The 27,826-nt window shown below is 48.8% G+C and overlaps 1 protein-coding gene across 4 annotated transcripts in view; it reads left to right on the plus strand.

Moving 5' to 3' along the window:
• Positions 1–4,625: 4,625 nt before the first annotated feature.
• The window catches only part of LOC141154085 (uncharacterized), a 45,149-nt gene continuing 21,948 nt past the window's right edge, over positions 4,626–27,826 (plus strand). For all 4 annotated transcript variants that reach the window (XM_073639531.1, XM_073639528.1, XM_073639530.1 and 1 more), the window contains exons 1-3: positions 4,626–4,954; positions 6,335–6,643; positions 26,793–27,065. In XM_073639531.1, coding sequence (XP_073495632.1) covers positions 4,909–4,954; positions 6,335–6,643; positions 26,793–27,065 — 628 coding nt within the window. In that variant the 5' untranslated portion in view covers positions 4,626–4,908. The remainder of the gene's footprint in view (positions 4,955–6,334; positions 6,644–26,792; positions 27,066–27,826) is intronic.

Genomic DNA, 27,826 nt, shown 5'->3' on the forward strand with positions numbered 1-27,826 from the left:
GGTGGGGTAGCTTGGTTCAGATGGGCTACTCCACTGACTAACAGACACTGCTACAGGCCAAAAAGCATTTACTGGATTAGATGTGTGGTGCCCTGCTGCGCACTGGTGCCACAGAACCCAGAAGGGTGCACGGATGGACTTCTCCACAAGAGGCCCTCACACATTCACACACCTCCACCCTACCACCTCCGACCAGCAGAGGGAGCCCGTCAGGGACATATAGATACTGGAGGGTGGAGTTAGGCAGTCAGTGTAGTGGAGTGGAGTTGAGTTCCTGCTCAGACACAGAGATGGACAGAGCTCAGTTTAGAGTCAGAGAGCGTGCTGATGCTCAGAGAGCAGCGAACAGGCAGCACGCTGGCTGCTGTGCTTAGGCGAGCCAAGACCTACAACACGAGTGAAAGCCTAGTGAGGGCCCTGAGTGTGGCCGAAGGCGAGAGGAGAAGGAAGAAGTAGCGAGGGGGCAGAGGAGCATACCAGGCTCACCCCTAGAGATATACCGGACACCGGGTCCGCGCCTACGGGGTCCCTTTATACCCAGTAGGGACCACCAAAACCCCTGGAGGACTACAGGTCCCAGGTCTACCAAACGCCAACTACAGTACCAAGGCTAAGAGTCACGGAGGCCCCAGCGACCAGGGAGAGTGATCTCCAAGAGAAGGCCCTACCACAAGGTCAGTAGGTGCAAGAGAGAGGGAGACTAACCAAGCTAGGCCTTGCTCCAGGCAGGTCAGAAGCTCAATGAGTAAAGCCACGGATCAGGATGCCCTATACCCGCTCACTGGGGAGAGTCCAAAAGTGCACCCTTAGTCCGGAGTACCCTGGACCGTGCCTGCATCATCACCAGTAAAAGTACTGAAGCTTACCCCCTTGTGAGTATCCGTCTTTCCTCCGGGACCGTCCTGCCATCTCTCACCAGCATCCACCATCTACCCCTACACTGCCCTGAGGCCCGCTCCAACTGTGGGGAGCCGTCCTAACAAAGCTGCCCAAATACCTGCCTCAGAGGACTGTCGCAGCGCTGGTAATCCTTACCAGACACCACAGGTGGCGTCACGAACTTTACAAACCCCCTATAAATAATCCCTCTTTCTATTGACCGCCCTGGGCCATGGACCGGGCCAGCCACTATGAATAACAGACACTACTACAGGCCCAAAAGGATTTACTGGGCTAGATGCAGTAAAAAATTGTTATTAGATACACAGGTGGTGTAGCTTGGTTCAGATGGGCTACTCCAATGACTAACAGACACTGCTACAGGCCCAAAAGGATTGGCTTAGCTACATTTAGCCAAATGCTGTGAAAAACACTTGCACAGCACTTGCACAGACCTGCCTGACAAAAAGTGCTATGAACTGCTATAACCTAGTCCTCAAAAGGGCTGCAATTACAACTAGTCCCTACTCTCTAAACCTATCTCTCTATTTAACAGCAAATTCACTCCCAATTCACACAGTTATACTGTATGGCGCCCACAGCAGCAACGGTGCCGTCTAACACTCAGCTGTAGCAGTGAGAAAATGGTGGCGACAGGGAAAATGGCTGGGTCTTATAGGGCAAGGACATGTGACATGCACAGCCAATGACACATGCCCTTTCTTGTGTGAAAAAAAAGCACTTCGCTGCGTGTGTGCGCTGCTGATAGACTGACAGACTGCACCGCCCCACTATAAATGCGAGAAAGAAAAAAAAAATGGAGATCGGCATTATTTCTGCAGAGATCCATCCCCTGGCCCTCCCCCCACCCACTCTACACTGACACTGTCTATTATCATTGATTAACAGTATTACTGTGAAAAAATCCAGTTACGCTTTTGGTGCACGAACAGTTATCGAACATAACCTCGAACAGCCGGATTTTTTGCAAATCGTTCGGGTTCGTCGAACGGCTCGAACACCGCCCAAAACAGCTCGAATTTGAGATTGGCGAACAGTTCGTGTCGAACACCGCTCATCTCTACTCCTGACTTTCTTGCAATTGTGTCTCATCATCGTCCACCTCTTGTGACATTTTCCCACCGTCGCCTTCATGTGACTGTGGCTGCTCAAATATTTGGGCATCGCTACATGCGATCTCCTCTTGCACCGCTTCAAGTGGACCGGGTGAGAGGCCCGAATCTATAAATGGGAAAGTTAACAGCTCTTCGGAGTGTCCAAGTGTGGGATCAGTTGTCTCTGGCACTCGGCATGGTGGGAGGAAGGAGGTTTAGGGTGAGGATTATGCGGTCCAGACTCACGGCTACTGAGACTTGACCGTGTGGTGGTGGTGGTGGGTAAGTGACTGGAAGCATTATCTGCTATCCATCAAATAACCTTTTCACACTGCTCTGTGTTCAATAGTGGTGTTCTGCGGTCCCCTATTAATTGGGACAGGAAGGTCGAGCGAGAAGATGTGGGTGTTTGTTGTGGCACAATTTCAGCTTGCCCACGGCCTTGGACTCTGCATGCACCATCATCACCATCAAGTCCAGTTCCCCGTCATTTGCCACGTGCCTTGTCCATTTTAAATAGAGGACAATATCTTCCACGTTCACAATAAATGACTGAATTTGGAGCGAACTTATATGTGATCCGTTTGACGGACAAACCACAGTTTTAAATACCTGTCCTGTAGGTAACTATTTTGAACAGCAAACTGGTGTCAAAAACTTTACTGACACATTGAAAAAAAAATGTAATGGAGGTCAGAAATGGCAGTATTTTCTGAAAATGTATACGTGATCCATGTGACGGAGAAAACACAGATTTTAAGAGCTGGATTTTTAGTGCTGTAATATGGAAAGGACCTGGCTGTATTCTGCAGTGCCAACAAGCAAATGTCGCAGAAAAACAGTGTTCTCTGGATTGCTTTTTAAGCAAATAATGAGGATTAAGATGCAAAAAAAATTATTCCTGGCCCCTGAGACCTGGGCCTATTTCTAGAAATATCTAACAGCAGCAGAAGGCAGAATTGGAATGGAGCCTCTTGTGCTATGTGCACTGCAGTCTGCAATATACCCTGCCTGCCTGCCTCTATATACACTGCCTGCCTGATATCTCTGCAGATGGATTAGTCCTCAGAAGGACTGTTAGTTGAGATGGATATGTGTTTCTAATATAGTTTGGTACACCTACACTAACTAGAAACAAGCGAATCTCTCCTTAGCTCAGCAGCACCTCTCCCTACACTGTCTGACTCCGGACTGACTGACGAGCATGGCGGCGCCAGGTCTGATATAGACCTGTTGACGCTGTGGACCAGCCAATCACTGTAATGCCACAACCACCATGGCTACTGCATTACAGTGCATGGCAGGCAATCCCTGCATGTTCATTGGCTCTCTAAAGAGCGCCAAACATGCAGGGAGGAGACCCGAGCTCCCGCCGAGCAACCCCGGAAATACTCGTAGAGCGCCGAGCATGTTGAGCAGTGAGATGCTCGGGCAAGCACTGAGCAGTAGCAAACATGCTCGCTCATCACTAGTTCTGTGCTGTTAGAATCACTTTTATGTTTATCCGGAAAAATCTTATCAAAACTTGGCAGGTATGTATAATATGAATGATTTTGTAAGGTTACAACATAATTACTGGGAGTGGAACAATCCTTTCCACCAACGCTGGTCACTGTAGAGATGACGAGGACTATATAAGAATGTGATCCTTCCCAACAAGATCACAGGAACTCAGAAGGTAAGAGCAGTCCTGTAGCTAATCTCACACTCTCACATCTGTCTATATGAAAAACATGAATTCACAAAAAACAGCTTTGTCCTGAAGGGGTTTGTGCATGCATTTTATCTAAGCTTTTCCATTTCTGAACAGAAGCAGTAGAAACTTGATTTTCGGCCGAGTTTTCAGTGAGCCCGAGTGTTAAGGGGACGGTTGCAATAACTTTATTAAAATGATATGCATCCGAACCCCGGGGTCCGCGATGCAGCCACGAAGACAGCGGCCAAACACCCACCGGGTAAGAGTGAAAACAACCAACTTAAAGTGTAAATACCTCCAGTGTTAAAACACACCTGGACGGGAAAAGGGATTCGCACTATCTCCGTTAACTGCACAAGAGATGTGCAACAACTAAACGTAGCTGTAGCCCTGTTAACTGCACAAAGGCTACGCAGCAGGCGCTAGGACGTGTGTGTGACTCACACCGGCGTATACGTGCGCCCAGCCGGCGTGCAACCGGATTGCGGAGTAACTCTCCACGTGGCTAACAGGCGGTGCCAGGGATACGGAGCCCGTAGTCTACTCGAAGTGTATAGCTACCTCCTTGCCGGAGCCAGACTGCCAAACGGGAACTACCTGCCTCCCCCAGCTAAGTCTGCCTAAGCCCCGCCAAACCTCCCTAAGGGCTGCTAAACCTGCCTAAGCGACCTGTGCTAATCAGCCGAGCGAGCTCTGGCATCGGCAGGTCACGGAGAGAACAGCTAAGCATCCATAAAGCAACATAACCTAAGCTCAAATGATCAGAGCACACCGCCATGCTTGTGGGTGGGCTGTTTAAATACTAAGCCCTGCCCACCATCACATTATTGGTCGCACTACTGATGACGTCACCCGCGGCCAATCAGGCTGTGCCATGTCACCGGATCAGCTGACACCAAAGCACCAATCACGGTCCACCATGTCACGGGCATGCTCAGTGCAGTACATCCTGGAGTTAGACTGTGGCAGCCCTGTTCCCCTCTGCAACCTATGCTTAACACTACTAGGAACAAAGACCCGAGAGACAGCCTGTACTTCTCGTGCACTGGCTAGGCTTTGGGACTGACGGCGATGCTGAACCAGAATGGGACCACAAATGATTCTGACCCAATTTCAGGTCCAGCAACGTCCGCCCGACGCCTAACACCGGGAGCTTTCAGTTAAGTGGAGCAGACGCTGTGAGAACAGAAAGCGGCTTCTTCCTCTGCCTCAGGACATATGGAGATCTCATACTTATTAATGCTATCAATGGTATCTGCTGCCGGTGAGTCACCCTAACGTTGTGCCAGTAAACTCTCTCAGAGTTCAGAGATTTTCTATTTCTGTGTTTTTATGTTTTGCTACTCATTAGTGTTCTAATGTTTCTTCTATTTTTTTTTTATACTTTGCCCTTGAACATCCTGTTTTTCCTCTGACGTGGAAATCCCCTGCTCACATCCCTTTCTTTAGTCGCCTTACTAAATCTCAGAAAAAGGGAAAGTGAATATTGTTAGGAATGTAATTCAGATGCTGCCTGCTGTACTATGGGGAGAGAAAGGCAACTCCCCGAGGCTCCTGAAAAATCTCAACAACCCCACTGCAGGACAATTCACAGCTCATGGTCATTGGAGGGCTGGAAATTTAAGAACAACTTTATCGAAGGACTGGATAGGATTAGGCAGTAATATTATACATACTATACCACCACTCATCTAGTCTGGGGTTGAAGTTCCTTAATTACTTCCTATAAATGTAACAATATAAGACATTTCTTTGTCAATTAATTCTAATTCATCTCATCCATAAAGGATCCAGCAGCACTGTCTATGCAGACATCGCAATCTACTGTGGTGTGAAAAAGTGTTTGTCCTCTTCCTGATTTCTTTTTCATGTTTGTAACTCTTAAATGTTTCAGATCACAAAACAAATTGAAATATTGGACAAAGATAACACAAGGTTCACCACCACTGTTCCATGTTTTCGGCATTTGTGGATAATGGCTCTCACTGTGGTTTACTGGAGTCCCAAAGCTTTAGAAATGGCTTTATAGCCTTTCCCAGACTGATAGATCTCAATTACTTTGTTTCTTATTTGTTCCTGAACTCTTTGGATCGCAGCATTATGTCCAGCTTTTGAGGATCTCTTGGTCTACTTCACTTTGTCAGGCAGGTCCTATTTAAGTGATTTCTTGATTGAGAACAGGTGTGGGAGTCATCAGGCCTGTGTGTGGCTTGGGAAATTGAACTCAGCTTCCCAAAGATGCGATAAACCACAGTTAATTTATGTTTTAAGGAGTGGGGGGGGGCAATCACTTTTTTCACACAGGGCCCTGTAGGTTTGGATTTCTTTTTCCCTTAATCATAAAGACCTCCATCTAAACACTGCATTTTGTGTTTACTTGTGTGATCTTTGTCTAATATTTATATTTGTTTTGTCTTCTGAAACATTTAAGTGTGACAAACAAAAGAATAAGAAATTAGGAAGTGGGCAAACACTTTTTCACACCACTGTATGTAGGATTTATGTATTTTCAATATGGCTTCCCAATAATGATGCCTCAAAAACTTACTATGCTTTCTACATGGCTCTTACAATATAAGTGGGGGATGGTACTTAAAAAAGGAAAGAATCAATGAATAAAAATGACCCGGTTGCATATTTTCAGTTGTAGTACAACCTTCAAGTCAAGTGACTGCGCTTTCAGAATCATCCATCGAATTGAAAACATCTTTTGACCATGCTAATGTGAAAGACTTCACTTGGAATCGTAAAACCCTGCAAGGTTATTATCGGATCATAAAGATTAAAAATGGCAGCGTGGTTGAAAATCTAAACAACCGATATAAGCCGGCCCTTCATGGAACCGTTTTAGGCATCAATAATCTGACCAAAAGTGATAGTGGAAACTACACGGCTGTGATTACCATGTGGGATAATTTCGTGAAAGAAGAGAACATTGACCTCACAGTGTACGGTACGTACTTATGATACTTTTAGTCTAAAAAAATGGCTAAATGAAATGGCAATTTCCATTACAGACCCACAAGCAAGCAGCAGAAAGGCAGCACTAACCAAGGGGATATCTTGTAAAATGTGCTTTATTCTGAAAAAAGCAAAAAAACTCAATCAGTAGCAACATCCGCTTGTGCTGCCGTGCGCTATGTCTTGTCTGGACTGTGTAATGACGTCAGTGCCTCAGTCTTCATGCATGTTGTGCCAGATTGTCATGATCACAGTGTAAACATATAAAGTGACATTAAAAACAGTAAAAGAGGACCTGTCAGCAGGTAAAAAATGTTTTAACTCTTATATTTAATGCAAATTTTTAAGGTAACTGTAGCATCGGCGTCTCTGCCCCCTGCCAGGCAGAGACGCCGTCCCTCTCACCGCCGCGCTCCCCGCCCAGCGTTCTCCAGCGCTCCTCTTCCTGCTGCTGCCGGCGCGCACTGCTTCCCAGGCACGGTGCTTAGGGTGCGCGCGCACTCCCCCCCTTTTAAAGGGGCCGCGCGCGCCGCCCTAAGGAGTCCCCGGCCAATTGCCGGAGGTCCTCCCATATATAAGGCACCTCCTCCAAAATGGAGGTGCCCGAGCAATAGTTGCAGCACAGTATACTTACCTCTGCTTCAGCCCTCAGGTCCCGCTGGTAGCCTGACTACTAGACCTGCCCGCCAGCCTACCAGTCCAGTCTGCCATCCTGACTACTCTCCAGCCCGACAGTCTGTCTTTCTGTTCAGTCCGCTAGTCTGTCTATGGGCTTTGCCCGCCTGCTTACCTGAAAGCACCTGCCCGCTACCTGCCGTGCCTACCTGGAGGCTCCCCCTTGCTACCTGCTGTACCTACCTAGAGGCTCCTGCCTGTCACTTGCCGTGACCAACTGTCAGCCTACCTGGAGGCTCCTGCCCATCACTTGCCGTGACCACCTGACAGCCTACCTAGAGGCTCCTGCCCATCACTTGCCATGACCACCTGTCAGCCTACCTGGAGGCTCCTGCCTGTCACTTGCCGTGACCACCTGACAGCCTACCTAGAGGCTACCGCCTGCCGTGTCTGCCAGTCCATCCACCCGGATCACTCGTCAGCCTGCCTGCTGTGCCCATCTGCAATACCGGTCAGTCCCTGCCATCTGTACCATGGGAGTCACCTGCTCCCTTACAAGGTCGTCCCCAGAGTAGCACCTGGTCCCTATGCTCGGATCCTCTCTGGTCACGGAGTCGATTGAGCCGACGTACGACCTAGGTCACTCCAAATTGATACCTAGTTACGCCCCTCTGGATTCCTCCTTGCACCGCAGCACAGAGGTTCCACCACCTGGATCTGTAACAGTTTGCTCGGGCCATGGAACCTGGTGGCCCCCAAGCTCCTTCCCTCTCTGACCTGTACCAGGAGGTTTCTCGTCAGAGATCCCAACAGGAAACCATCCTGAACTTCCTGCGGAATGTCAACTCCCGCCTGGACACGCGGTGTGTCCCACCTGTGTCCGCTCCGAGTCGTGCGACTCCCACTCCGGCAGCGCCGCTGCCCACCAATACCACGGCATCCAACCCAGGTCCCCGGCTTTGTGCACCTCCTCGTTTTGGAGGTGACCCCGTCTCATGTCGGGGCTTTCTGAACCAGTGCACGCTGCACTTTGAACTTTTTGCACATCAGTTTCCCTCCGACCGGGACAAGGTGGCGTTCATCATGTCTCACCTCACCGGAGAAGCACTGGCATGGCTAAATCCCCTGTGGGAGAGAGGGGATCCCCTGGTGTCCAATCTATCATCTTTCCTCGCTGCTTTCCGGAGAGTCTTCGATGAACCAGGACGAAAATCCTCTTCGGCCTCCTCTCTGCTACGTCTCTGCCAAGGGAGTCTCACCGTGGGCCAATATGCCATACGGTTCCGCACCCTCGCTTCTGAGCTTGCCTGGGACAACGAGGCTCTGGTGTCCATCTTCTGGGAGGGTTTTTCCGGTCGGATTAAGGACGAGTTAGCCGGTCAGGACATTCCTACCACCCTGGATGACCTGGTGTCACTAGCTACCTGGATTGACATCCGTTTCCAAGAATGTACCAAGGAGGTTGCCCGGGAGAGAAGATCTCCTCGTCTTGCTCCTGTTTTTCAGAAACCGGCTTCACAACCAGCAATTCCCCGGGCACGCTCGCCCGAACCTATGCAAATTGACGAGACCAAGATGATCAAGTCTCATCTAGAAACTCGACGAACTGAGGGAGGCTGTTTCTACTGTGGCAGTAAGGAGCACTTCATCCGTTCCTGCCCGGTGAAGCCGGGAAACTCCAGTGTCTATGATCGCTCGGAGAGGTCATCCTAGGCAAAAGTAAATCCTCTCTATCCCTGAATTTGTCTGTCTCTATCTCTTGGGGAGAGAACTGCTATTTTGAAATTGCACATCTGGATTCCGGAGCCACTGGGAACCTCATCTCCCAGTCCCTGGTAGAGAAATATCAGATTCCCACTAAACCCCAAGTTGAACCATTGGCAGTCGCCTCCATGGATGGAAGACTCCTTCCGGTGACCATCCTGCTCGTCACAGAACCTATAACCCTACAGGTGGGAATGCTGCACTCTGAGAGGATATCTTTACATGTGCTTTCTGGACTCTCTCACTCCCTATTGCTAGGTCTACCCTGGCTCCAGAGACATGAACCCGTGCTGAATTGGCAATCCGGTGAAGTTCTCCGTTGGGGGCAGGATTGCCATAAGACCTGCCTGGTCGCGGTCCGCCCGGTTCGTCCTCCACCCACCCCGGCTAATCTACCCGGTTTACCAGCACCTTACTGGCCCTATGCTGATGTCTTCAACAAAAAGGAAGCTGAGACACTGCCACCTCATAGGCCATATGATTGTCCGATCAACCTGGCATCCTGTGCCACTCCACCTCGTGGGCATATTTACCCGTTGTCATCGGCCGAAACCCGGGCCATGTCTGAGTACATTAAGGAGAATCTGGCTAGGGGATTCATCCGGAAATCTAACTCCCTGGCTGGAGCCGGATTCTTCTTCGCCAAGAAGAATGATGGTTCACTACGCCCCTGTATTGACTATAGAGGACTCAACCAAATCATGGTCAAAAGCAAATACCCCCTGCCTCTCATCTCCGAATTGTTTGACCACCTTAAGGGCGCTAAGATCTTTTCCAAGCTGGATCTATGTGGGGCGTATAACCTGGTCCGGATCCATCAAGGAGACGAGTGGAAGATGGCATTCAATACCCAGGATAGTCACTATGAATACCGTGTGATGCCCTTCGGTCTCTGCAATGCTCCCGTCGTCTTCCAAGAATTAGTCAATGATATCTTCCGTGACCTTCTATATTCCTGCGTAGTGGTGTACCTGGACGACATCTTAGTCTTCTCTCCGGACCTTCCCACACACCAGAGGGATGTTCATCAGGTCCTGCTTAGGCTCAGGCAGAATCACCTCTATGCCAAATTTGAGAAGTGCCTCTTCAAGCAGACCTCCCTTCCATTCCTGGGCTATATTATCTCCCAGACAGGTCTACGAATGGACCCCGAGAAGCTCTCTGCTGTCTTAAAGTGGCCCCGTCCGGAGGGGTTGAAGGCAATTCAGCGATTCCTGGGCTTCAACAACTGCAATTGTCTCTTCATCCCGCACGTCTCTACCCAGACTGCTCCCATCTCTGCGCTCACCCGTAAGGGAGCAAATCCCAAGGAATGGACGCCCGAAGCTGAGGAGGCCTTCCTTTCCTTAAAGCAAGGCTTCTCCTCTGCCCCAGTGCTGCACCGTCCGGACTGCGACAAATAGTTCTTAGTGGAGGTTGATGCTTCCTCCTGCAGAGCCGGAGCGGTGCTCACCCAAAAATCTTCATCCGGGAGAATGGTAACCTGCGGCTTCTTCTCCAAACTCTTCTCCTCGTCTGAGCGCAACTACTCCATAGGAGACCGAGAACTGCTAGCCATCAAATTGGCACTAGAGGAGTGGCGTTATCTGCTCGAAGGGGCTCTATATCCGGTGATCATCTATACTGATCACAAAAACTTAGCATATCTCCAGAATGCCCAAGACTCAATTCGCGTCAGGCCCGGTGGTCTTTGTTCTTCGCTCGCTTCGGCTTTATCCTACATTACCGCCCAGCGGACAAGAATGTTAAAGCTGATGCCTTGTCCCGATCCTTCCTGTCCTCCGATTCAGAGGAGGAGCCTATGCACATCATCGACCCCTCCAATGTGATGAGTATGGCCCCCTTGGCTCTAACTCGTCTTCCACCCGGTAAGATGTTTGTAGCAGTTCCAGATCGGGAGAAGATTCTTTACTGGGGCCATTCATCTAAACTAGCCAGCCATGCCGGTCAGAAGAAGACCTTCCTGCTCATTACCCGGCATTACTGGTGGCCTACCCTGAGCAAGGATGTGGTAGACTTTGTCTCGGCCTGTTTGTCCTGTGCCCGCAACGAAGCTCCCAGACATCTTCCAGCCGGTCATCTCCTGCCTCTTCCCATGCCTGCTGCCCTGTGGCAGCATATTGCTATCGACTTTATTACAGATCTCCCTGTTTCTGCTGGTTGTACTGTCATTTGGGTGGTCACCGACCGCTTTTCTAAAATGGCCCACTTCATCCCTCTGCCTGGTCTCCCGTCTGCATCGGAGCTGGCTAAGGACTTCATCCTTCACATCTTCCATCTACATGGCTTACCCCTCCACATTGTGTCAGATAGAGGGGTTCAGTTCACCTCACACTTCTGGAGAGCTACTTGTAAGCTGCTGGATGTCACCCTGAATTTCTTCTCCGCTTACCATCCACATTCCAGTGGCCAAGTGGAGCGTATCAACCAGATCCTTACCAGCTACCTCTGGCACTTTGTCAATGCTCACCATACCGATTGGGTGGAGCTCCTACCTTGGGCCGAGTTCTCCTTGGGTGATCTACTTCCAAGTACCTGTTCTTTGTAGTCTACGGTCAACATCCCTGGATTCCGTTTCCTGTCTCCGCTTCTGGGGACAACCCTGCTGCGGAGTCTCTGGTCAGCGAATTTTCCACCATTTGGGAGAATACTAGGTCCTCACTTCTTCAGTCCTCTGAGCGGATGAAGAAACATGCTGACAAGAGACGTCTGGATCCGCCTCAATTCCGTCCGGGAGACAAGGTTTGGCTCTCCTCTAAACATGTTCGGCTCAAAATACCCTCCTATAAGTTGGGTCCTCGGTTCATCGGTCCATTTGGAGTCCTCAAACAAATCAACCCAGCGGCCTACAAGTTAAAACTCCCTGCCATCTTGCATATTCCCAACTCCTTCCACGTATCTCTTCTCAAACCAGTTGCGTTTAATTATTTTTCCAACAATCCAGGTACTCCCCCTGCTCCAGTTTCCGCTGAAGACGTTTTTGAGGTAGAGAACATTCTGGCCACTAAGAGGGTAAGAGGAAAAACCTTTTTTCTGGTGGATTGGAAGGGGTTTGGCCCAGAGGAGAGAACTTGAGAACCCAGGGAGAACATTCATGCCCCGCTTCTCCTTAAAAAATTTCTTTCTGGCTTAAAAAAGAGGGGGAGTAAAGGGGGGGGGGTACTGTAGCATCGGCGTCTCTGCCCCCTGCCAGTCAGAGACACCGTTCCTCTCACCGCCGCGCTCCCCGCCCGGCGTTCTCCAGCGCTCCTCTTCCTGCTGCTGCCGGTGCGTGCTGCTTCCCAGGCACGGTGCTTAGGGCGTGCGCGCGCTCTCTCCCTCTTAAAGGGGCCGTGTGCACCGCCCTAAGGAGTCCCCCGCCAATTGCTGGAGGTCCTCCCATATATAAGGCACCTCCATTTTGGAGCAATAGTTGTTGCACAGTGTACTTTCCTCTGCTTCAGCCCTCAGGTCCCACTGCTAGCCTGACTACTAGTTCTGCCCGCCAGCCTGACTACCAGTCCAGTTCACCAGCCTGACTACTCTCCAGCCCGACAGTCTGTCTTTCCATTCAGTCCACTAGTCTGTCTATGGGCTTTGCCCGCCTGCTTACCTGAAAGCACCTGCCCGCTACCTGCCGTGCCTACCTGGAGGCTCCCGCTTGCTACCTGCCATGCCTACCTGGAGGCTTCTGCCTGTCACTTGCCGTAACCACATGTCAGCCTACCTGGAGGCTCTTGCCCGTCACTTGCCGTGACCACCTGACAGCCTACCTAGAGGCTCCTGCCTGTCACTTTCCATGACCACCTGTCAGGCTAATTGGAGGCTCCTGCCCGTCACTTGCCGTGACCACCTGACAGCCTTCCTAGAGGCTCCTGCCTGCCGTGTCTGCCAGTACATCCACCCGGATCACTCGTCAGTCTGCCTGCTGTGCACATCTGCAACGCCGGTCAGTCCCTGCCATCTGTACCGTGGGAGCCACCTGCTCCCTTACAAGGTCATCCACAGAGTAGGTCCCTCTGCTCGGATCCTCCCTGGTCAAGGAGTCGATTGAGCCGCCGTATGACCTAGGTCGCTCCGAGTTGATACCTAGTTACGCCCCTCTGGGTCCCTCCTTGCACCGCAGCACAGAGGTTCCTCCTCCCGGATCCGTAACAGTACCTATCATGAGAGTATTGCTCACAGGATCCTCTGGGGCATGTGCTTAGGCTGCTTTGCCTAAGTATCCTGTGAGCTATGCCGACAAGGTAAAGACCATAAAAATTATCACAAAATAAAGTGGCCCATATCTCTTGAACCATATGATAGATTTTGAAAAACAAAACAAAACAGAATAGTCAGAGAGCGGTAGGAATAATGTAAGAGCAAAGTATCTACATTAAACATAAGCAAATTATAAAAAATCATAAAAGTAACATGTTGGTTATAAAAAAACACTTCAGTCATTATTTTTCTCCTTTAGTTCTAATGCTCATTGCATTTGTTGAGAATCCATTTAGCCTTTCTTTACAATAACAAATCCTTGCAGTAGTGGTGGGATCATACCTCGGCCAGCATTGTTTTAGTAGAGGAAGGAACTTCCTTTAATAGTAATTGATTTAAAATACTCCTTGGACCTCTTGTACAAGGAGTGTAGTTTTGCCTATGTAAAAAGCTCTTGAACAAAGAATTACATAGACCAAAAGCTCTACATGAAGCAATGTTTATCCTGAAGGGTTACTCCACCCAAAGCTGTCACATTCTGCTTTGACTTAGATTTACAAAACAAATTCCACTTTCAAAATTGCCTTTGGGCACAGAGTTCTCTAATCAATTGGAAAACCTACTACACCCTCAAAAATCCCTAAGGTTGTGATTTTATTATAAGCTATCATTAATTTTAAGTGCATCAAAATAAAAATGTCTCTTTCACCTTTTTCCATTTCCGTGTATTTTCGTGTTTATGTTTGAGTTTTGATTTACCGCCTTTCCTGAGTCCTTTTCTGAGGAGCCTCGTTGCAACAGTCTTTATTTTAATTCATCAGATTGTGTGTGGAAACCGCCTTCACTATTATTCTGTCCCCATGGCCTGTGACTGTAAATACACTGTGTTCCAAATTATTATGCAAATAATATTTTCTCAGATTTTCCCAAATTACTTATATGAATTGCAGTCATTGTAATTTTCCAGTCAAATAACTATTAGAGTACAATTGAAAGGTTTTTGTACAAACTGCCTATGATAACAGTATATTTTTTAAAAAATAAAACACTCAAACGGCACTCAAAATGCATGTTCCAAATTATTATGCACAGCAGAGTTTTCAACCTTTTCATTTTAATAAAGAACAAAAAAATGGTCATTTTTGAAATTATAAGCATTAGCAGGTTATTACACCCTGAAATCAAACAGTTTTTAACTCAAAACTTTATTCTAGGTGATGTTACATTTGCACATAGGACGCCTTGTTCGAAAGGAGCTTCTGAACTCTCTCGTCCATTGAATTTGTCAGGTTTTGGATGGTTTCTGCTTCAATTGTTTTGCATGAGGACAGAATACCCTCCCAGAGCTGTTGCTTAGATGTGAACTGCCTCCCACCATCATAGACACTCCTTTTGATGATGATCCAGAGGTTCTCAATGGGGTTGAGGTCAGGGGAGCATGGGGGCCACACCATAAGTTTGTCCCCTTTTATGCCCATAGCAGCCAGAGATGCAGATGTGTTATGTGCAGCATGAGACGGTGCATTATCATGCATGAAAATGATCTTGCTGCAGAATGCACGGTTCTTCTTCTTGAACCATGGCAGGAAGTGCTGTTTGAGAAACTCAACATACATTATGGAGTTCATCTTTACCCCTTCAGGGATCCTAAAGGGGCCGACAATCTCTCTCCCCATGATTCCAGCCCAAAACATTACTCCACCTCTTCCTTGTTAGCGCCGTAGCCGTGTTTGCATGGGTTGTCCATCAACCAGCCATCCTCCACTCCATCCATCTGGACCATCGAGCGTTGCACGGCACTCATCGGTGAACAAAACAGTTTTGAAGTCAGTCTTCATGTATTGTTTGGACCACTGGAGCCGTTTCTGCTTGTGTGCAGTGGATAGAGGAGGTCGACAGGATGGCTTACGCACAGCTGCAAACCTCTGAAGGACCCTGCATCTTGTTGTTCGGGGGACGTTGGAGGCACCAGCAGCTTCAAAAACTTGTCTGCTGCTATGACAAATCTTTTTAGCTGCTGCTCTTTTAACCTGATGTAATTGCCTATAGGAAAGAGTCCTAAATTTTCCCTTATCAGCACGCACATGTGTACTGTGAATCAGCTACATACTTCTTGATTGTGCGATGATCAGGATGAAGTGTCTTGGCAATGTTGATTGTAGTCATGCCTTGACCTAAACACTCCACAATTTGTTGCTTCTCAGCAGCCGACACATCCTTTTTCTTTCCCATTTTGGCAGAAAATGTAGGCTGCTTAATAATGTGGGACAGCCTTCTTAAGTAGTTTTGCCTTTCATTGGACACACCTGCCAAACTAATTAGCACAGGTGTCTGCAATTGCTTACAGTGATATAAAGAGCCCTGACACACATCACCATCAATGAGTTTAACTGACAAACAAACAAATTCTTCCCTTATCACTCCTAAACACTTTTTTCATAATAATTTGGAACACAGTGTATGGCTCTGTGAGACGCTGTCTCTTCACCTGTACTTACAATTGGTGATGGTCACAGATAGCTTAACTCAGCTGCGGGCACACGCGTTGTGAAGAATCAAGAAGAGACTTTGATTTCTTTAAGAACTCTTGTTAAATGCATACACAGCAGCAGATAAAGAACTTTACCAAAGACAGGGTACAAGCACATGAGCTTCTAATGGAGGATACATGAAGAATGTGAGAGGAGGCAGAACAAGAAGGGAGGGGTTTGCCACAACACAGTCACATGAGCGGAAGACAGGGAGAGAGAAGGGACATACACAACGAAGTTAAACATTATTGTGTGTCACCCAGGGGGAATATAGGGGACTTGGTACCCGGGCCTTTTATCTTGTTTAGGATGTCACGGCAGTCGGCTCCCGGGCCCTTCCTCTGGGCCTCTCTTTAAAAAGGGGTTTTAATGTACAGTTTGTCTCGTGACGCCACCTGTGGTTTCCGGAAATGGTTGCTTCAGACCTCCGGGGGATGATGGGATGGCAGCTGGGATGTTTCTGCTCCCCACAGGCGGAGCGGGCCCCCGGGGCAGTGTAGGTTCAAATGGTGGTGATGCTGGGGCTTGCAGTGCAGGAGAGATGACTCAGCAGAAATAACTGACAGAGGAAGTGCAGTGCAGTCATCCGAATTTTACTCACAGTTCTTGTTCAAGGTTCTCAGGTACACAGTACGGGTGTCAAGCCTCCCGCGTCGCGCTGCGTCTACCAGATAAGGGGTTCAGCACTTTCTCAAATTGATCAGGAGCGCTTGACGGAACCCGGCTTTCTTTATGTTCCTTACTAGACCGACTTCTCGCGCTGGGTCTTCTCCCTCCTGCCCTGCGCTTCCCACACACAGTCCCGATCTGGTGCTCTGAAGTCCCTCTGGGCAACCTGGAGTTCCCGGACCTACTTGGTCCTCACAGTGACTAGGGTGAGACTGTGGCAACCGCACCATGGAAGTGCAGAAGCCTCCAGTTTTTCCAGTCGAGACCTGGAGTAACACGGCTGGGCCAGGGACCTGTCCCTTCTTGCGGCCTGATCCCTCTGGCACCTGGCAGATTCGGGGCGTACGGGTGCCGTCCTGCACTCACCGTACTCCCTGGGATCCCTTCTATAAAACGGAGCCTTTCTCCTCTGCTCCCCTCCAGGGCCTCTATTACTAGGCCTCACTTATGGAGCAGAGCTCCTGTAGAGACTCTGCTCCCCTCCTCTCCTTACTACTCACTCTCTGTCCTCTGCACTACTCTGCCACCCTAAGATGGCTTCCCTTTTTATACCTCCTATCATGGTGCTCCCCTACTCTACATCCTCTACCCACACCCACTACTGGTTCCCCCTCTCTTTGGTTCCCCCCACTCCAGCCAGGGACAGGGCTCGGCAGGAGACACAGTGCATCTTGCCCTTCCAGCCGGCCTGGAGCAGTGTAGTGTTGAATGTTGGTGTTGGGGTTCTGGGCAGCACTCCCTCATTACCTGAGAGAAGGAGACACCACACCTCTGGGTGAGGTGCAGTACCTCTGTGGCGACTGAACCCTCAGAGGCGACACACTTGCATAGCAACAACTGCAATATATGAAAACTGCAAAGAGTCCAAACGTAGTCCATAAGTTTCCCATTCATGGGACATAACAACCACTATTTATTTGTCGAAGTCTCACACACTGACTATATCAGACTGATCATGTAACATGAGGGGTTGTGATCTCTCAACATGTTCTAGGGAAGGCATGGCAGTGGGTTTTCTGAAATTTGTGGTATCAAAGTTGCCATGGTCAATAGTGACAAAGACATTTGGGTAGTCAAGACGGGAGCCACCAAATTTAGAGGTGAACCTCATATTCATAGTATTTGTATTGCTCAAATATTCTACGAAGGATGAAACTTGGTCTTCAGAACCAGACAAAATGATAAAAATGTCAACCAAAACCCAAACTTATAAATTGATAAACTGCAAGGATGGGTAAATTAAACTATAATTGTACATATCTTCATATATTGTAAGAAAAATGTTTACGTGCAGTATGTACAGTTACGGCACGTTCCCATTGCTGTATCTGCTTCTTGATAGTACCACTTGGTGTAAAAAATAAGTGCAATATTTATGAGGATGAGGACAAAGCAAAAAGCCTCACACACAAAATCAACAAAAGTCTCACTTTTGTCAGTGTTGAACTCCCCATACACATTAGATAGCTTTTGGCCTACAGCTATCTCTTGGAGTCCTCCATGCACAAAAAAGCTTGACTTGGCCAAGCTATCCAGTGATCTCTATGAGAGAGCTGCTGCCAGACTCCTCTGACAGTGGCTTATCACTTGGAAAACCAAGGTATCCACTGTCAAAAATCTAACGTGCCCGATCCTTTTCGCCCCCAACATCATCTATTGCTGTATAGTCTTGAGGCCCTTGTACACATTAGATTGGAGTGTCAACCAATCCACCAACATTGGCTGGTTTGGCCAACTGTAGTCAAATGCATATGTGAACCTTTAGTATAAGAATATGCAAACTCTCCACATTTATAGAAGTTAATTGAAATTCAAGTTGTTGGTGTGTTCACACTGAGGATTTTTCAGGACTTTTTGGAGCAAAAACTCTCCAACTCTCCTTCCAAAGCTTTTGTTTTTTTTAACTCCTCATAGATTTTGGAGACATTTTGTTCCAAAAAATACTGAAAAAAAAGTCTAAAAAAATAAGAGTAGTTGAAAAACCAGGAGTTGAAAAAACAGAAGCTTTCAATGGAGATTTGGAGAGATTCTGCTCTACAAACTCCTAAAAAAACTGAGTGAAAACACACTTAGGCAGGGTTAATCCTCCGGTGGGCCCTGGCTTCTCCATCAGGAGATTTCATAGTGCAAACTTAACAGCTGCTATGCGACTCTTGAGCGCGGGAGAAAGGTGGGCTCTCAGAATCAAATCCTCTGGTGGGCCCAATGTTTTTCAGTCTGACACTGCTTTTAGGGTATCTACACATGGCGTCATTTAGACATTGGAGGATTTATAGTTTTCCCAGACAAAGCCACTTGTGTAAAACGTTGGCTGACGGTCATTTTCCTGAAGCAGTTCCGACATCTTTCTTTTTACTTTTAAGTATAAAGAAGAATGAATATATCACTTCTTTTGACTGATCCAGGGTTTCCGAACCTTGAAGCTGACAAAAGAAGTAATATAAGAGGAACATCGGCAGAGCACTGTCGTTTTGACATAGCTGTGCATTATTTTCATTTTATGGGGCATGTTTTCACCGCTTTTTCAGATGGATTCTCAGTGAAATTCACCTGAAAAAGACTGTGTGCACATACACTTAGAAGAGGCACTAAATCTAGCCTGCATATAGGACATGTACTACATTAGAGATCTCTGTGCCTTGGGGAATTTCAAAGGAGGAAATTGTAGGTCTTGTAAATACAAGAAAAAGTGGCATGTGATAGATGTGGTGGAGTAACCCTTCAGGTTAAACATGATTTCAAGCATTACAGAGTTTCTATCTTTGTAATTTTTTGTTCGTGCAGGGCTTTTTACATAAAACCTGACACTCTGATGTCATAACTCAGACAAGACAAAAAGCAAACTAGCATCAAATGACCGTCGCCTGCAATTTGAAATAACATTGCCTTGTACGAACCCCCTTCTTTATTATATGGGGAAAAAAAAGCACTTCTGTGGTCAGTGTTGCTTTTCTTCTATTTACCTTTGGATCATTTGCATCACCCTCAGGACATTAACCAAAAGTGCACAAAATGCCTTTCTCAGGCGAGACCGTTCAGAAACCCGCCTGTGTGAACACTCAGAAAACACTCATTATGACTTGTTCTGCACATGTTCAAGCTTTTGAGCATCTTTTAACTTTTTCTGGTTTCAAAAGATGCCAAGTGGTAAAAAGAAGTGACGTGACCATTGTTCAGGAGTCTTTCACTCAGGAAACACTCTGTAATTTACAATATAAGTCGATGGGAAAGCTCAAAATACACTTGAATGTTTTACTTCAGAAACTGCTAGTGGTTTCTTCATTGCTAAATTAAGAGTAGGAAAAAAATACAGCAAAGTGTAAGGAAAAAGAAGACCCAAAAATGCTCAGAAAAAGCTTTAAAAAATGGACAAAAATATCAAACAGGAAACAGCCCAAAAAGATCTAAAAAAGACGGTTCAGGAAAAAAAGAAACACTGACCTGACTTAAAGCGTCATTTTCTTGAAAAACTTGGTGGTCCACTGTTATCCAACATTCAACTATGTAGAATAGCAATTTAGAGAGAAGGCCTGTTTATATTAGTGCCAGCTTGTTTGTCTTATATTGCTATTTAAAAACAAACAAAACCCAAGCTAAAAACATGATAAGCAAAACCATGCAGTAAATAATTAGCAATGGTGCATGAAAATAACATAGGATGCTTAGTTAGCATAATTTTGATAAAAAACGTAAAAACCATCCCACCACGTCAAAGTGACCCTATTTGGGAAGGTCCTAACCTCTAGTATTAAAACCTTATTATATGTCATGTGATGCAAAAAAAACTGAATAAAAAACCTAAAGGGACGAACTGGAGTATAAATTGGTATGCATGCAGTGTGTAGCTCACACTGGCCACTAAACAGACAAAACTCAAGATGTAAATAAAATGAGCAAATACCCTGCAGTAAATATATAAATAGCAATGTTGCATGAAAATAACATAGGGCAATTAGTTACCTTAAATTTGATTAAAAAATACCATACTAACTTATATTCCAGTCAACCTCTTTAGGTTTTTGTTTCAGGTTTCTGCACTCAGTGCAGGTAATGGCATGGCCTCCTTTTTCTTTGAGCTGTACATTACGTTTATATAGCTCCCCAAGGCTGGGTATCCATTAGTCGGGATCTTGGTCCTGCTCGGCCCTTATTCACATTTACGTAACTTGACAAATGGTAAGGTTTTAATACTAGAGGTTAAGACTGTCCAGAATAGGGTCACCTTGACATGGTAGGATGGATTTTATGCTTTTTTTATCAAAATAATGTTAGCTAAGCACCATATGTTATTTTCATGCACTATTGCTATTTATTTATTTTTTGAATTGGTTTTTACTCATTTTGTTTTTATCTTGGGTTTTGTCTGTTTAGTGGCCAGTGTGAACATGCACCTACACGTTGCATGCATACCAACTTATATTCCAGTTCATCTCTTTTAGGTTTTTATACTGCTATTTAGACAAGTTTCCATTACAGACTTTTATGGCATTTTCACATCTATTTTTAGAAGGGTCATCCTCTGATCCTTGATCTGCCTAGGTGGCCACTACATTCAGAAAGAGAATGAATAGAGATGTATGCATCTTTCAATCCAGTCTTATGAACATGACAAAAAAGATGACCAAGCTTTGAAGGCTGTTTCTGTATCCCCATAGAATAGAGCGAGTCTTGCGCAAGAGCTGCCACCTCTCCCTTCTTTTCCCATTAGGTGGACAAAAATTGAGGACCTCCTACCCATAGACAGAATAGTCATCTATAGTGAATAGCACTGATGATACTACAAGCTTGCTCAGGGTTTTAGATCTATGCATCTGACGCGCCCCCTGGGCCATATTCTTTAGGGGGAATACCCGGAGCCAGATCAGATGGGAGTTGTAGTCGCCGAGTGGCTGTGACCCGGTCCGTGCCCAGGGTGTCAAGCTCAGTTGTATGTGGCAGTCCTACAGATGTTATTAAGTTCTTTATTGTCGACTACGCCACCCGTTGTATTGCGGTCACTATGGCCGCCACTGCAGCAGGGTCCGCTGAGGCTGATGGTGTTGGTGCAGCTTTTGGTAGTATAACCCCCAACGGGTGGGGTATAGCCTCAGGGGGTCAGGTGCAAAGGATGGGGGTTGTGGTGGTGCAGCGTAGATGGTAATTAAATACAGAGTCGGGTTGTGCAGTTTAGGGTATTTACTTACTGCTGATGTTCCGGTCACTCCAGCTTCAAGTGACCACCCGAGCCGTGCTGCGTCCACCAGGTCCTGGATTCAGCAAACCCCCAAACAAGTCCGGAGCGTGACCCTGAGCTCTCCTTCTGTCCTTTCCTCTGGCCGTCCCCACCAGGGATCCACCTAGGTCCAGCTCCCTCGGGCCTTCTGTTGGGAGACCCTTGGCCTTGGGTTCCCTGACCCTCCACGTGGTCTGCCTTCGGGGTGGATGTGGTGGGTGGCCGTGGCAGACGCTGCCCACGGCCTCCGGTCTCTGGCTAGGGTGTGCTTTTGCCCCCACCAGTTTGGGATCCGGTACCCTGTTGCCGACTCTTCACCCGGGGATTGAATTTGGGTTCTCAGAGTCCTTTCTTTTTCCCCCTCTGGGTCTTTCCTTCTCTGCTCCACTCTCTCTCTGCAGGCTCATCTGGACCTCTGCTTCTTACTGACTCTGACAGACTGACCCTGATCTAAGATGGTGCCCACCTTATATACTCCCTCTATGTGTGAGCTCAGGTGACCAGCACCCAATGAGCTCCTAACTTTACCCAGGCTGCTCCCCCTATCTGCCCCTACACTACTTGGGATGTTCCACCCCCCTCCCACTCCAGCCAAGGACAGACTCGGTCGTACCTGCACATTTCTAAGTGGGAGTACCGTTGGTCTGTCCTCCGGAAATGGGATGTGTGTAGTGCATGCAGCCTACCGAGCTCAGATCCACACTCCATCCTTACCCGGGAGTGGAATATCACACCTCTGGGTTGAGGTGCAATACCCCTGTAGCAGCCGAATCCTCAGGGTGCTACATTCCCCCCTGGTAAATCACAGCACGTCCTCGGGCTGTAAGAACAAAACACCACAAAACATACAAATTTTTTTCATATAAACAACATAATGAATACATATAAAATATCATATATATATCAGAAAACTTTTCATATAAATAACATTCTCGTCGCCTCTGGCTCCTCCTCCGGTCACTGTGCAACGTGTGACCGGGTAAAGTGCGACAGTCTTTGGAACTCGTGGCTTTCCTATAAAACCAGTAGGGGGCGCTTTAGGACGCGCAACTATGTACAATGGGATAGGTGGCCGCTCTCAGTCCTCGGCCAGGTATAAGGGAGGAATGACCGCTCTCAGTCCTCGGTCAGTGGGATTTAAGGGATAAACGGGTAAACAGTTCACACATGCTGGTCCCAACGGGGACTATATTATCAGCAACAGTTTCTTTGGTACCCCGACGGGTAACTATATACATCTTCTACTCTGCCGTACTCAACGACGACGTCCTCCTGCTCTTTCTTTGTGGTTACCTTTAGCTTCAGACCCGTCCAGGTCCTCTTGTTCTTCCTCCTCACACCTCAGCTCTGCCTCTGTCAGGCGATGCACATGGAGGGCGTAGGGTCCTTTGGCACACTTGTGCCGAGTAAAGGTGACCTCGTCCCCGATATAAAGGTCACGACCTCTGTGCCCCTCCGGTAGGTGGGACTCAACGTCTCTCCTGGTCACGAAGACGTCGCCTGGGGTGCGGTGATCTCGGATGAAGCCCCACCCATGCTGCAGATTGAACTTGATCACAGTCCCGATGGTGCGGGGACTATGCGCTGCACGGGGGTCTCTCCTGGCCCGGCTCTTCTGCTCCGCGCTCTTTATTTGAGCTTGCTGTTCCCGGACCCGCCTTTCTCTCCGCTCCCTCTCGAAGACCTCGAGTTGTTGGCGGCAGCACTCAGCACGCTCCGCTGCAGCTGCCCGAGTCTCCTGAGTGAACCCCATGAGATCTTCTCCGGTGGGGTCCCACTCAAATTGGGCCTCTTCTAGCGGGGGCGAGATCCTCTTTACGGGCTTTGGAGCCGGGATCAGGGGTGCACACATGGCCCCAGCCTTCCTCTGCCGTTCCAGTTCATGATATTCCTGGGGCCAGATGAAAGGCTGCCCATCCGGGCACGTGTGTTGGGTAAACAGGTCCTCTCCCAGATGCGGCACTCTTGGTCTTATGGGCGCGGTGGTGTTAGCGCCCGGGTTGCCCGGGCCTTGCGGCCAGGCCTGGGGTATCTGGAAGGTGAAGGGCACCGTAAGGATGGCGGCGCCCTGGGCTACTTGGCCCTGCGACCAGGCCGGTGGCTCCGCGGAGGTAGGGGGCGCTGTTGGTGATGCGGCGCCCGGGTGTACTAGGCCTTGCGACCAGGCTTGTGTTACTTCCTGCTTGGCCACGCTCGGGGTCATTGCGCATGGCGTCACAGGGGTCGCGGCGGCGGCTTCCGGTTGAGGCCTAGTCTGCAGCAGTGGCGTGGCGGTTACGGGCACGGCAGGATAGACTTCGGGCTCTGCGACGGGGAGCTGGGGCAGGTACGCGGTTTCCCGGTTTGGGGTATAGACGTCCCCTTTACCTGCCTCCTTTCGTTCGGCTCCCTTCTCGGCGCCGTCTCCGGCCTTCAGTCCTCCCGCGCCATCCTCAGAGGCGGTCTGTCTCCTCGTCTTGGGTGGCGTGCTCCGCTGACGGGTCTCGGTCTGCTGGGCCATCTCACGGCTCCACTCCGCCAACGTCTCTCGCTGCACCCGGGCCATCCTCCTTGCGAGGCCCTCCAGCGCGGTCTGCGCACACTCCCGGTCTCGGGGGAGCTGTGCGAGGACCTCCACTAGGCCTAGTGGGGTCGTTGCTTCTAGCAGGCTCCTGACCAACGGGTCGGTGCTGCTCTGCTCTCCTTCCACTGTTTACAGCAGGCTCCTGGCCAGCGGGCCGGTGCTGCTCTGCTCTCCCTCCTCTGTTTCTAGCAGGCTCCTGGCCAACGGGCCGGTGCTGCTCTGCTTTCTCGCCATCTCCGGGTAAGCTCCTCCGATACTCTTCTCCAAGCTTCTTGCCTCCGGGTGCGCTCGCTCCAGACTGCTCCAGGCGGCACCCATCTTCGTTCTTTTCTTTCGTCTCCTCCCACTTCGAGGGCGGTCCCGGGGCAACTTGGTGACTGTCAGCTCCAGGGGCTGTTCTTTCACGCTGACCGACACCTCCAGCATCACAGTCTCTGTTGGTGGGGGCGGTTTCCACTTTTGGCGCCATTTTCGGTCCTGGCCCACGATGGGAGGCGGCCTCTTGCCACCCACTGGCACGCCCATAATGGCGTCCGCTCTGGCAAGGCGGGAAATCCTTGGAAATGGCGGGAACCGCTTCCCAGTGGCGGGAAACTCTGCAGATGGCGGGAAAAAGCTGTTGATGGCGGACAACCGGCGGGAATCGACTGGTGATGGAGTCCGATGGCGGGGACCCTCCGGAACCGGCAGGAGACTTCTTTTTGAGGTAAACTTGCACTTTTCTTCAGGCACGCAGTACCCGGGTGTTGCGGGCACGTAATCCTGCCGACTACGCCAAAGTTGACGCGCCCCCTGGGCCATATTCTTTAGGGGGAATACCCGGAGCCGGATCAGATGGGAGTTGTAGTCGCCGAGTGGCTGTGACCCGGTCCGTGCCCAGGGTGTCAAGCTCAGTTGTATGTGGCAGTCCTACAGATGTTATTAAGTTCTTTATTGTCGACTACGCCACCCGTTGTATTGCGGTCACTATGGCCGCCGCTGCAGCAGGGTCCGCTGAGGCTGATGGTGTTGGTGCAGCTTTTGGTAGTATAACCCCCAACGGGTGGGGTATAGCCTCAGGGGGTCAGGTGCAGAGGATGGGGGTTGTGGTGGTGCAGCGTAGATGGTAATTAAATACAGAGTCGGGTTGTGCAGTTTAGGGTATTTACTTACTGCTGATGTTCCGGTCACTCCAGCTTCAAGTGACCACCCGAGCCGTGCTGCGTCCACCAGGTCCTGGATTCAGCAAACCCCCAAACAAGTCCGGAGCGTGACCCTGAGCTCTCCTTCTGTCCTTTCCTCTGGCCGTCCCCACCAGGGATCCACCTAGGTCCAGCTCCCTCGGGCCTTCTGTTGGGAGACCCTTGGCCTTGGGTTCCCTGACCCTCCACGTGGTCTGCCTTCGGGGTGGATGTGGTGGGTGGCCGTGGCAGACGCTGCCCACGGCCTCCGGTCTCTGGCTAGGGTGTGCTTTTGCCCCCACCAGTTTGGGATCCGGTACCCTGTTGCCGACTCTTCACCCGGGGATTGAATTTGGGTTCTCAGAGTCCTTTCTTTTTCCCCCTCTGGGTCTTTCCTTCTCTGCTCCACTCTCTCTCTGCAGGCTCATCTGGACCTCTGCTTCTTACTGACTCTGACAGACTGACCCTGATCTAAGATGGTCCCCACCTTATATACTCCCTCTATGTGTGAGCTCAGGTGACCAGCACCCAATGAGCTCCTAACTTTACCCAGGCTGCTCCCCCTATCTGCCCCTACACTACTTGGGATGTTCCACCCCCCTCCCACTCCAGCCAAGGACAGACTCGGTCGTACCTGCACATTTCTAAGTGGGAGTACCGTTGGTCTGTCCTCCGGAAATGGGATGTGTGTAGTGCATGCAGCCTACCGAGCTCAGATCCACACTCCATCCTTACCCGGGAGTGGAATATCACACCTCTGGGTTGAGGTGCAATACCCCTGTAGCAGCCGAATCCTCAGGGTGCTACACATCCTCAAGACTCACAAGCAAATTTAAGGGATAATATGATATAGACCTTCAGGCACTCAACAACCAAGTATGTGATCAGCTTTCCAGTGAGGTGTAGATGGCTTTATGTCCTTCTGGACCTTGTAGATCCTTGTTGTGGTCTGGGAGCATTTGCTTACATGAGGAACCTTTGGTCCTTTAGTGAATTTCTGGTCTCCTAGAAGAAACCCAAGTGATCATTTGACATAGACTTTCAGATTACCAAGAACCAAGTACTTGATCAGCTTTGCAGTAAAGTGTAGATGGCTTTGTCTCTTTTTGGACATATAGATATTGTCGTGGCCTCAAAGCCTTGGCTTAAGTGAGGAACCTTTAATCTTTTAGTGGACTTGCGCTAGGCCACTCTGCATGTGTTAGGATTGCCACAAACAACTAAATATGTGTGGAAACTTAGGATAAAATTAACAAACACAGCACGATAATCCTTAGTGGGTCACACCAATGAACCTCTTTATGTTGGCAAGACTGAATGAATATGATAGACTTGATGTCTAGATCTATAATTGACATACAGGGATTCGTCTATAGAGTCTATCCAGTTAGGGAACCTGTAAAACCTTATACTGCAAATCAATAATACTTCTTTTTTTCTTACAGATTCTGTTCCAACTCCAGAAATTAAAAGTGAAGTGGAGAGAATTGGGAATCAGTGCAATGTTACGCTGAATATTTCCATCCCATCAGATAGAGATAGCTTTTACTACACCTGGAAATACAGACATGGTGACTCTGAGTATCAAAATATAAACAGTACTGTAAATACAATCCAGATGCTACTCCCACTGGACCTCCAGGACACAGAATTCATGTGCATAGTCCAAAACCCAGCTGACCAGAAAAATGCCACTGTCCAAATAAAGAATTGTTCAGGTAGGGGCTAGAATTCTTAATAAATGGTCTGATTTCAATTAACCCAGTGATCACTGAGAGTTCCAGATAAAGAAACCATACTAATACTGTATAATATGCCGACCCTTAAGTGTATAGAGGTCAGAAGTTAATGGAATTAAAAGCTTTGGTAGAAAGGACAGTGTAAAATTCTGTGGCTGGCTGGGTATAGGGAGCCTTTTGGGTGGCAGTGTACCGAGACCCTGGGCCTCACAGTGTATGAGGACCCTGTGGCTGGTACTTATGAAAGCCTTGCGGATGCCAGTACTTAGGGACTCAGATGGTAGGCCGGCAGTGTATGGGGTTCATGGCTGGCCGTGTTTTGTCATTGCATTAGTGGCAGTGTATAGTGGCTCTGTGTCTGAGAGTGTATGAGGGCCCTACAGCTGCCACTGTTGGAGGGGTCATTGACTGGCAGTGTATTGGGCAGTATGTGTTGAAGTGTGTGGGCCCCCAACCTGGCTATGTTTGGGGTTCTGTGGCCTGCAGTATTTCGGGAAATGTGACTGATAGTATATGAGGACTATGAGGGTGGAAGAATGGGGGCAATATAGGGGCTCTGTGAATAGCACCATATGGGGCTCTGTCGCTAACAATGTATGAAGCCCCTGTGGCAGGAAATTTATGGGAGCCTTGAGAGTAGCAGTGTATGAGGACCCTGTGTTTAGGGGCTCAATGGCTATGTGTGTGTGTGTGTGTGGATGGGGGGGGTGCTGTGGCTGGCAATGTATTAGGGGTCTGTG

Source organism: Phyllobates terribilis, unplaced genomic scaffold (assembly GCF_046119375.1).
Source record: "Phyllobates terribilis strain yellow unplaced genomic scaffold, ASM4611937v1 Scaffold_7__3_contigs__length_470593459, whole genome shotgun sequence".
Lineage (NCBI taxonomy): Eukaryota > Metazoa > Chordata > Amphibia > Anura > Dendrobatidae > Phyllobates > Phyllobates terribilis.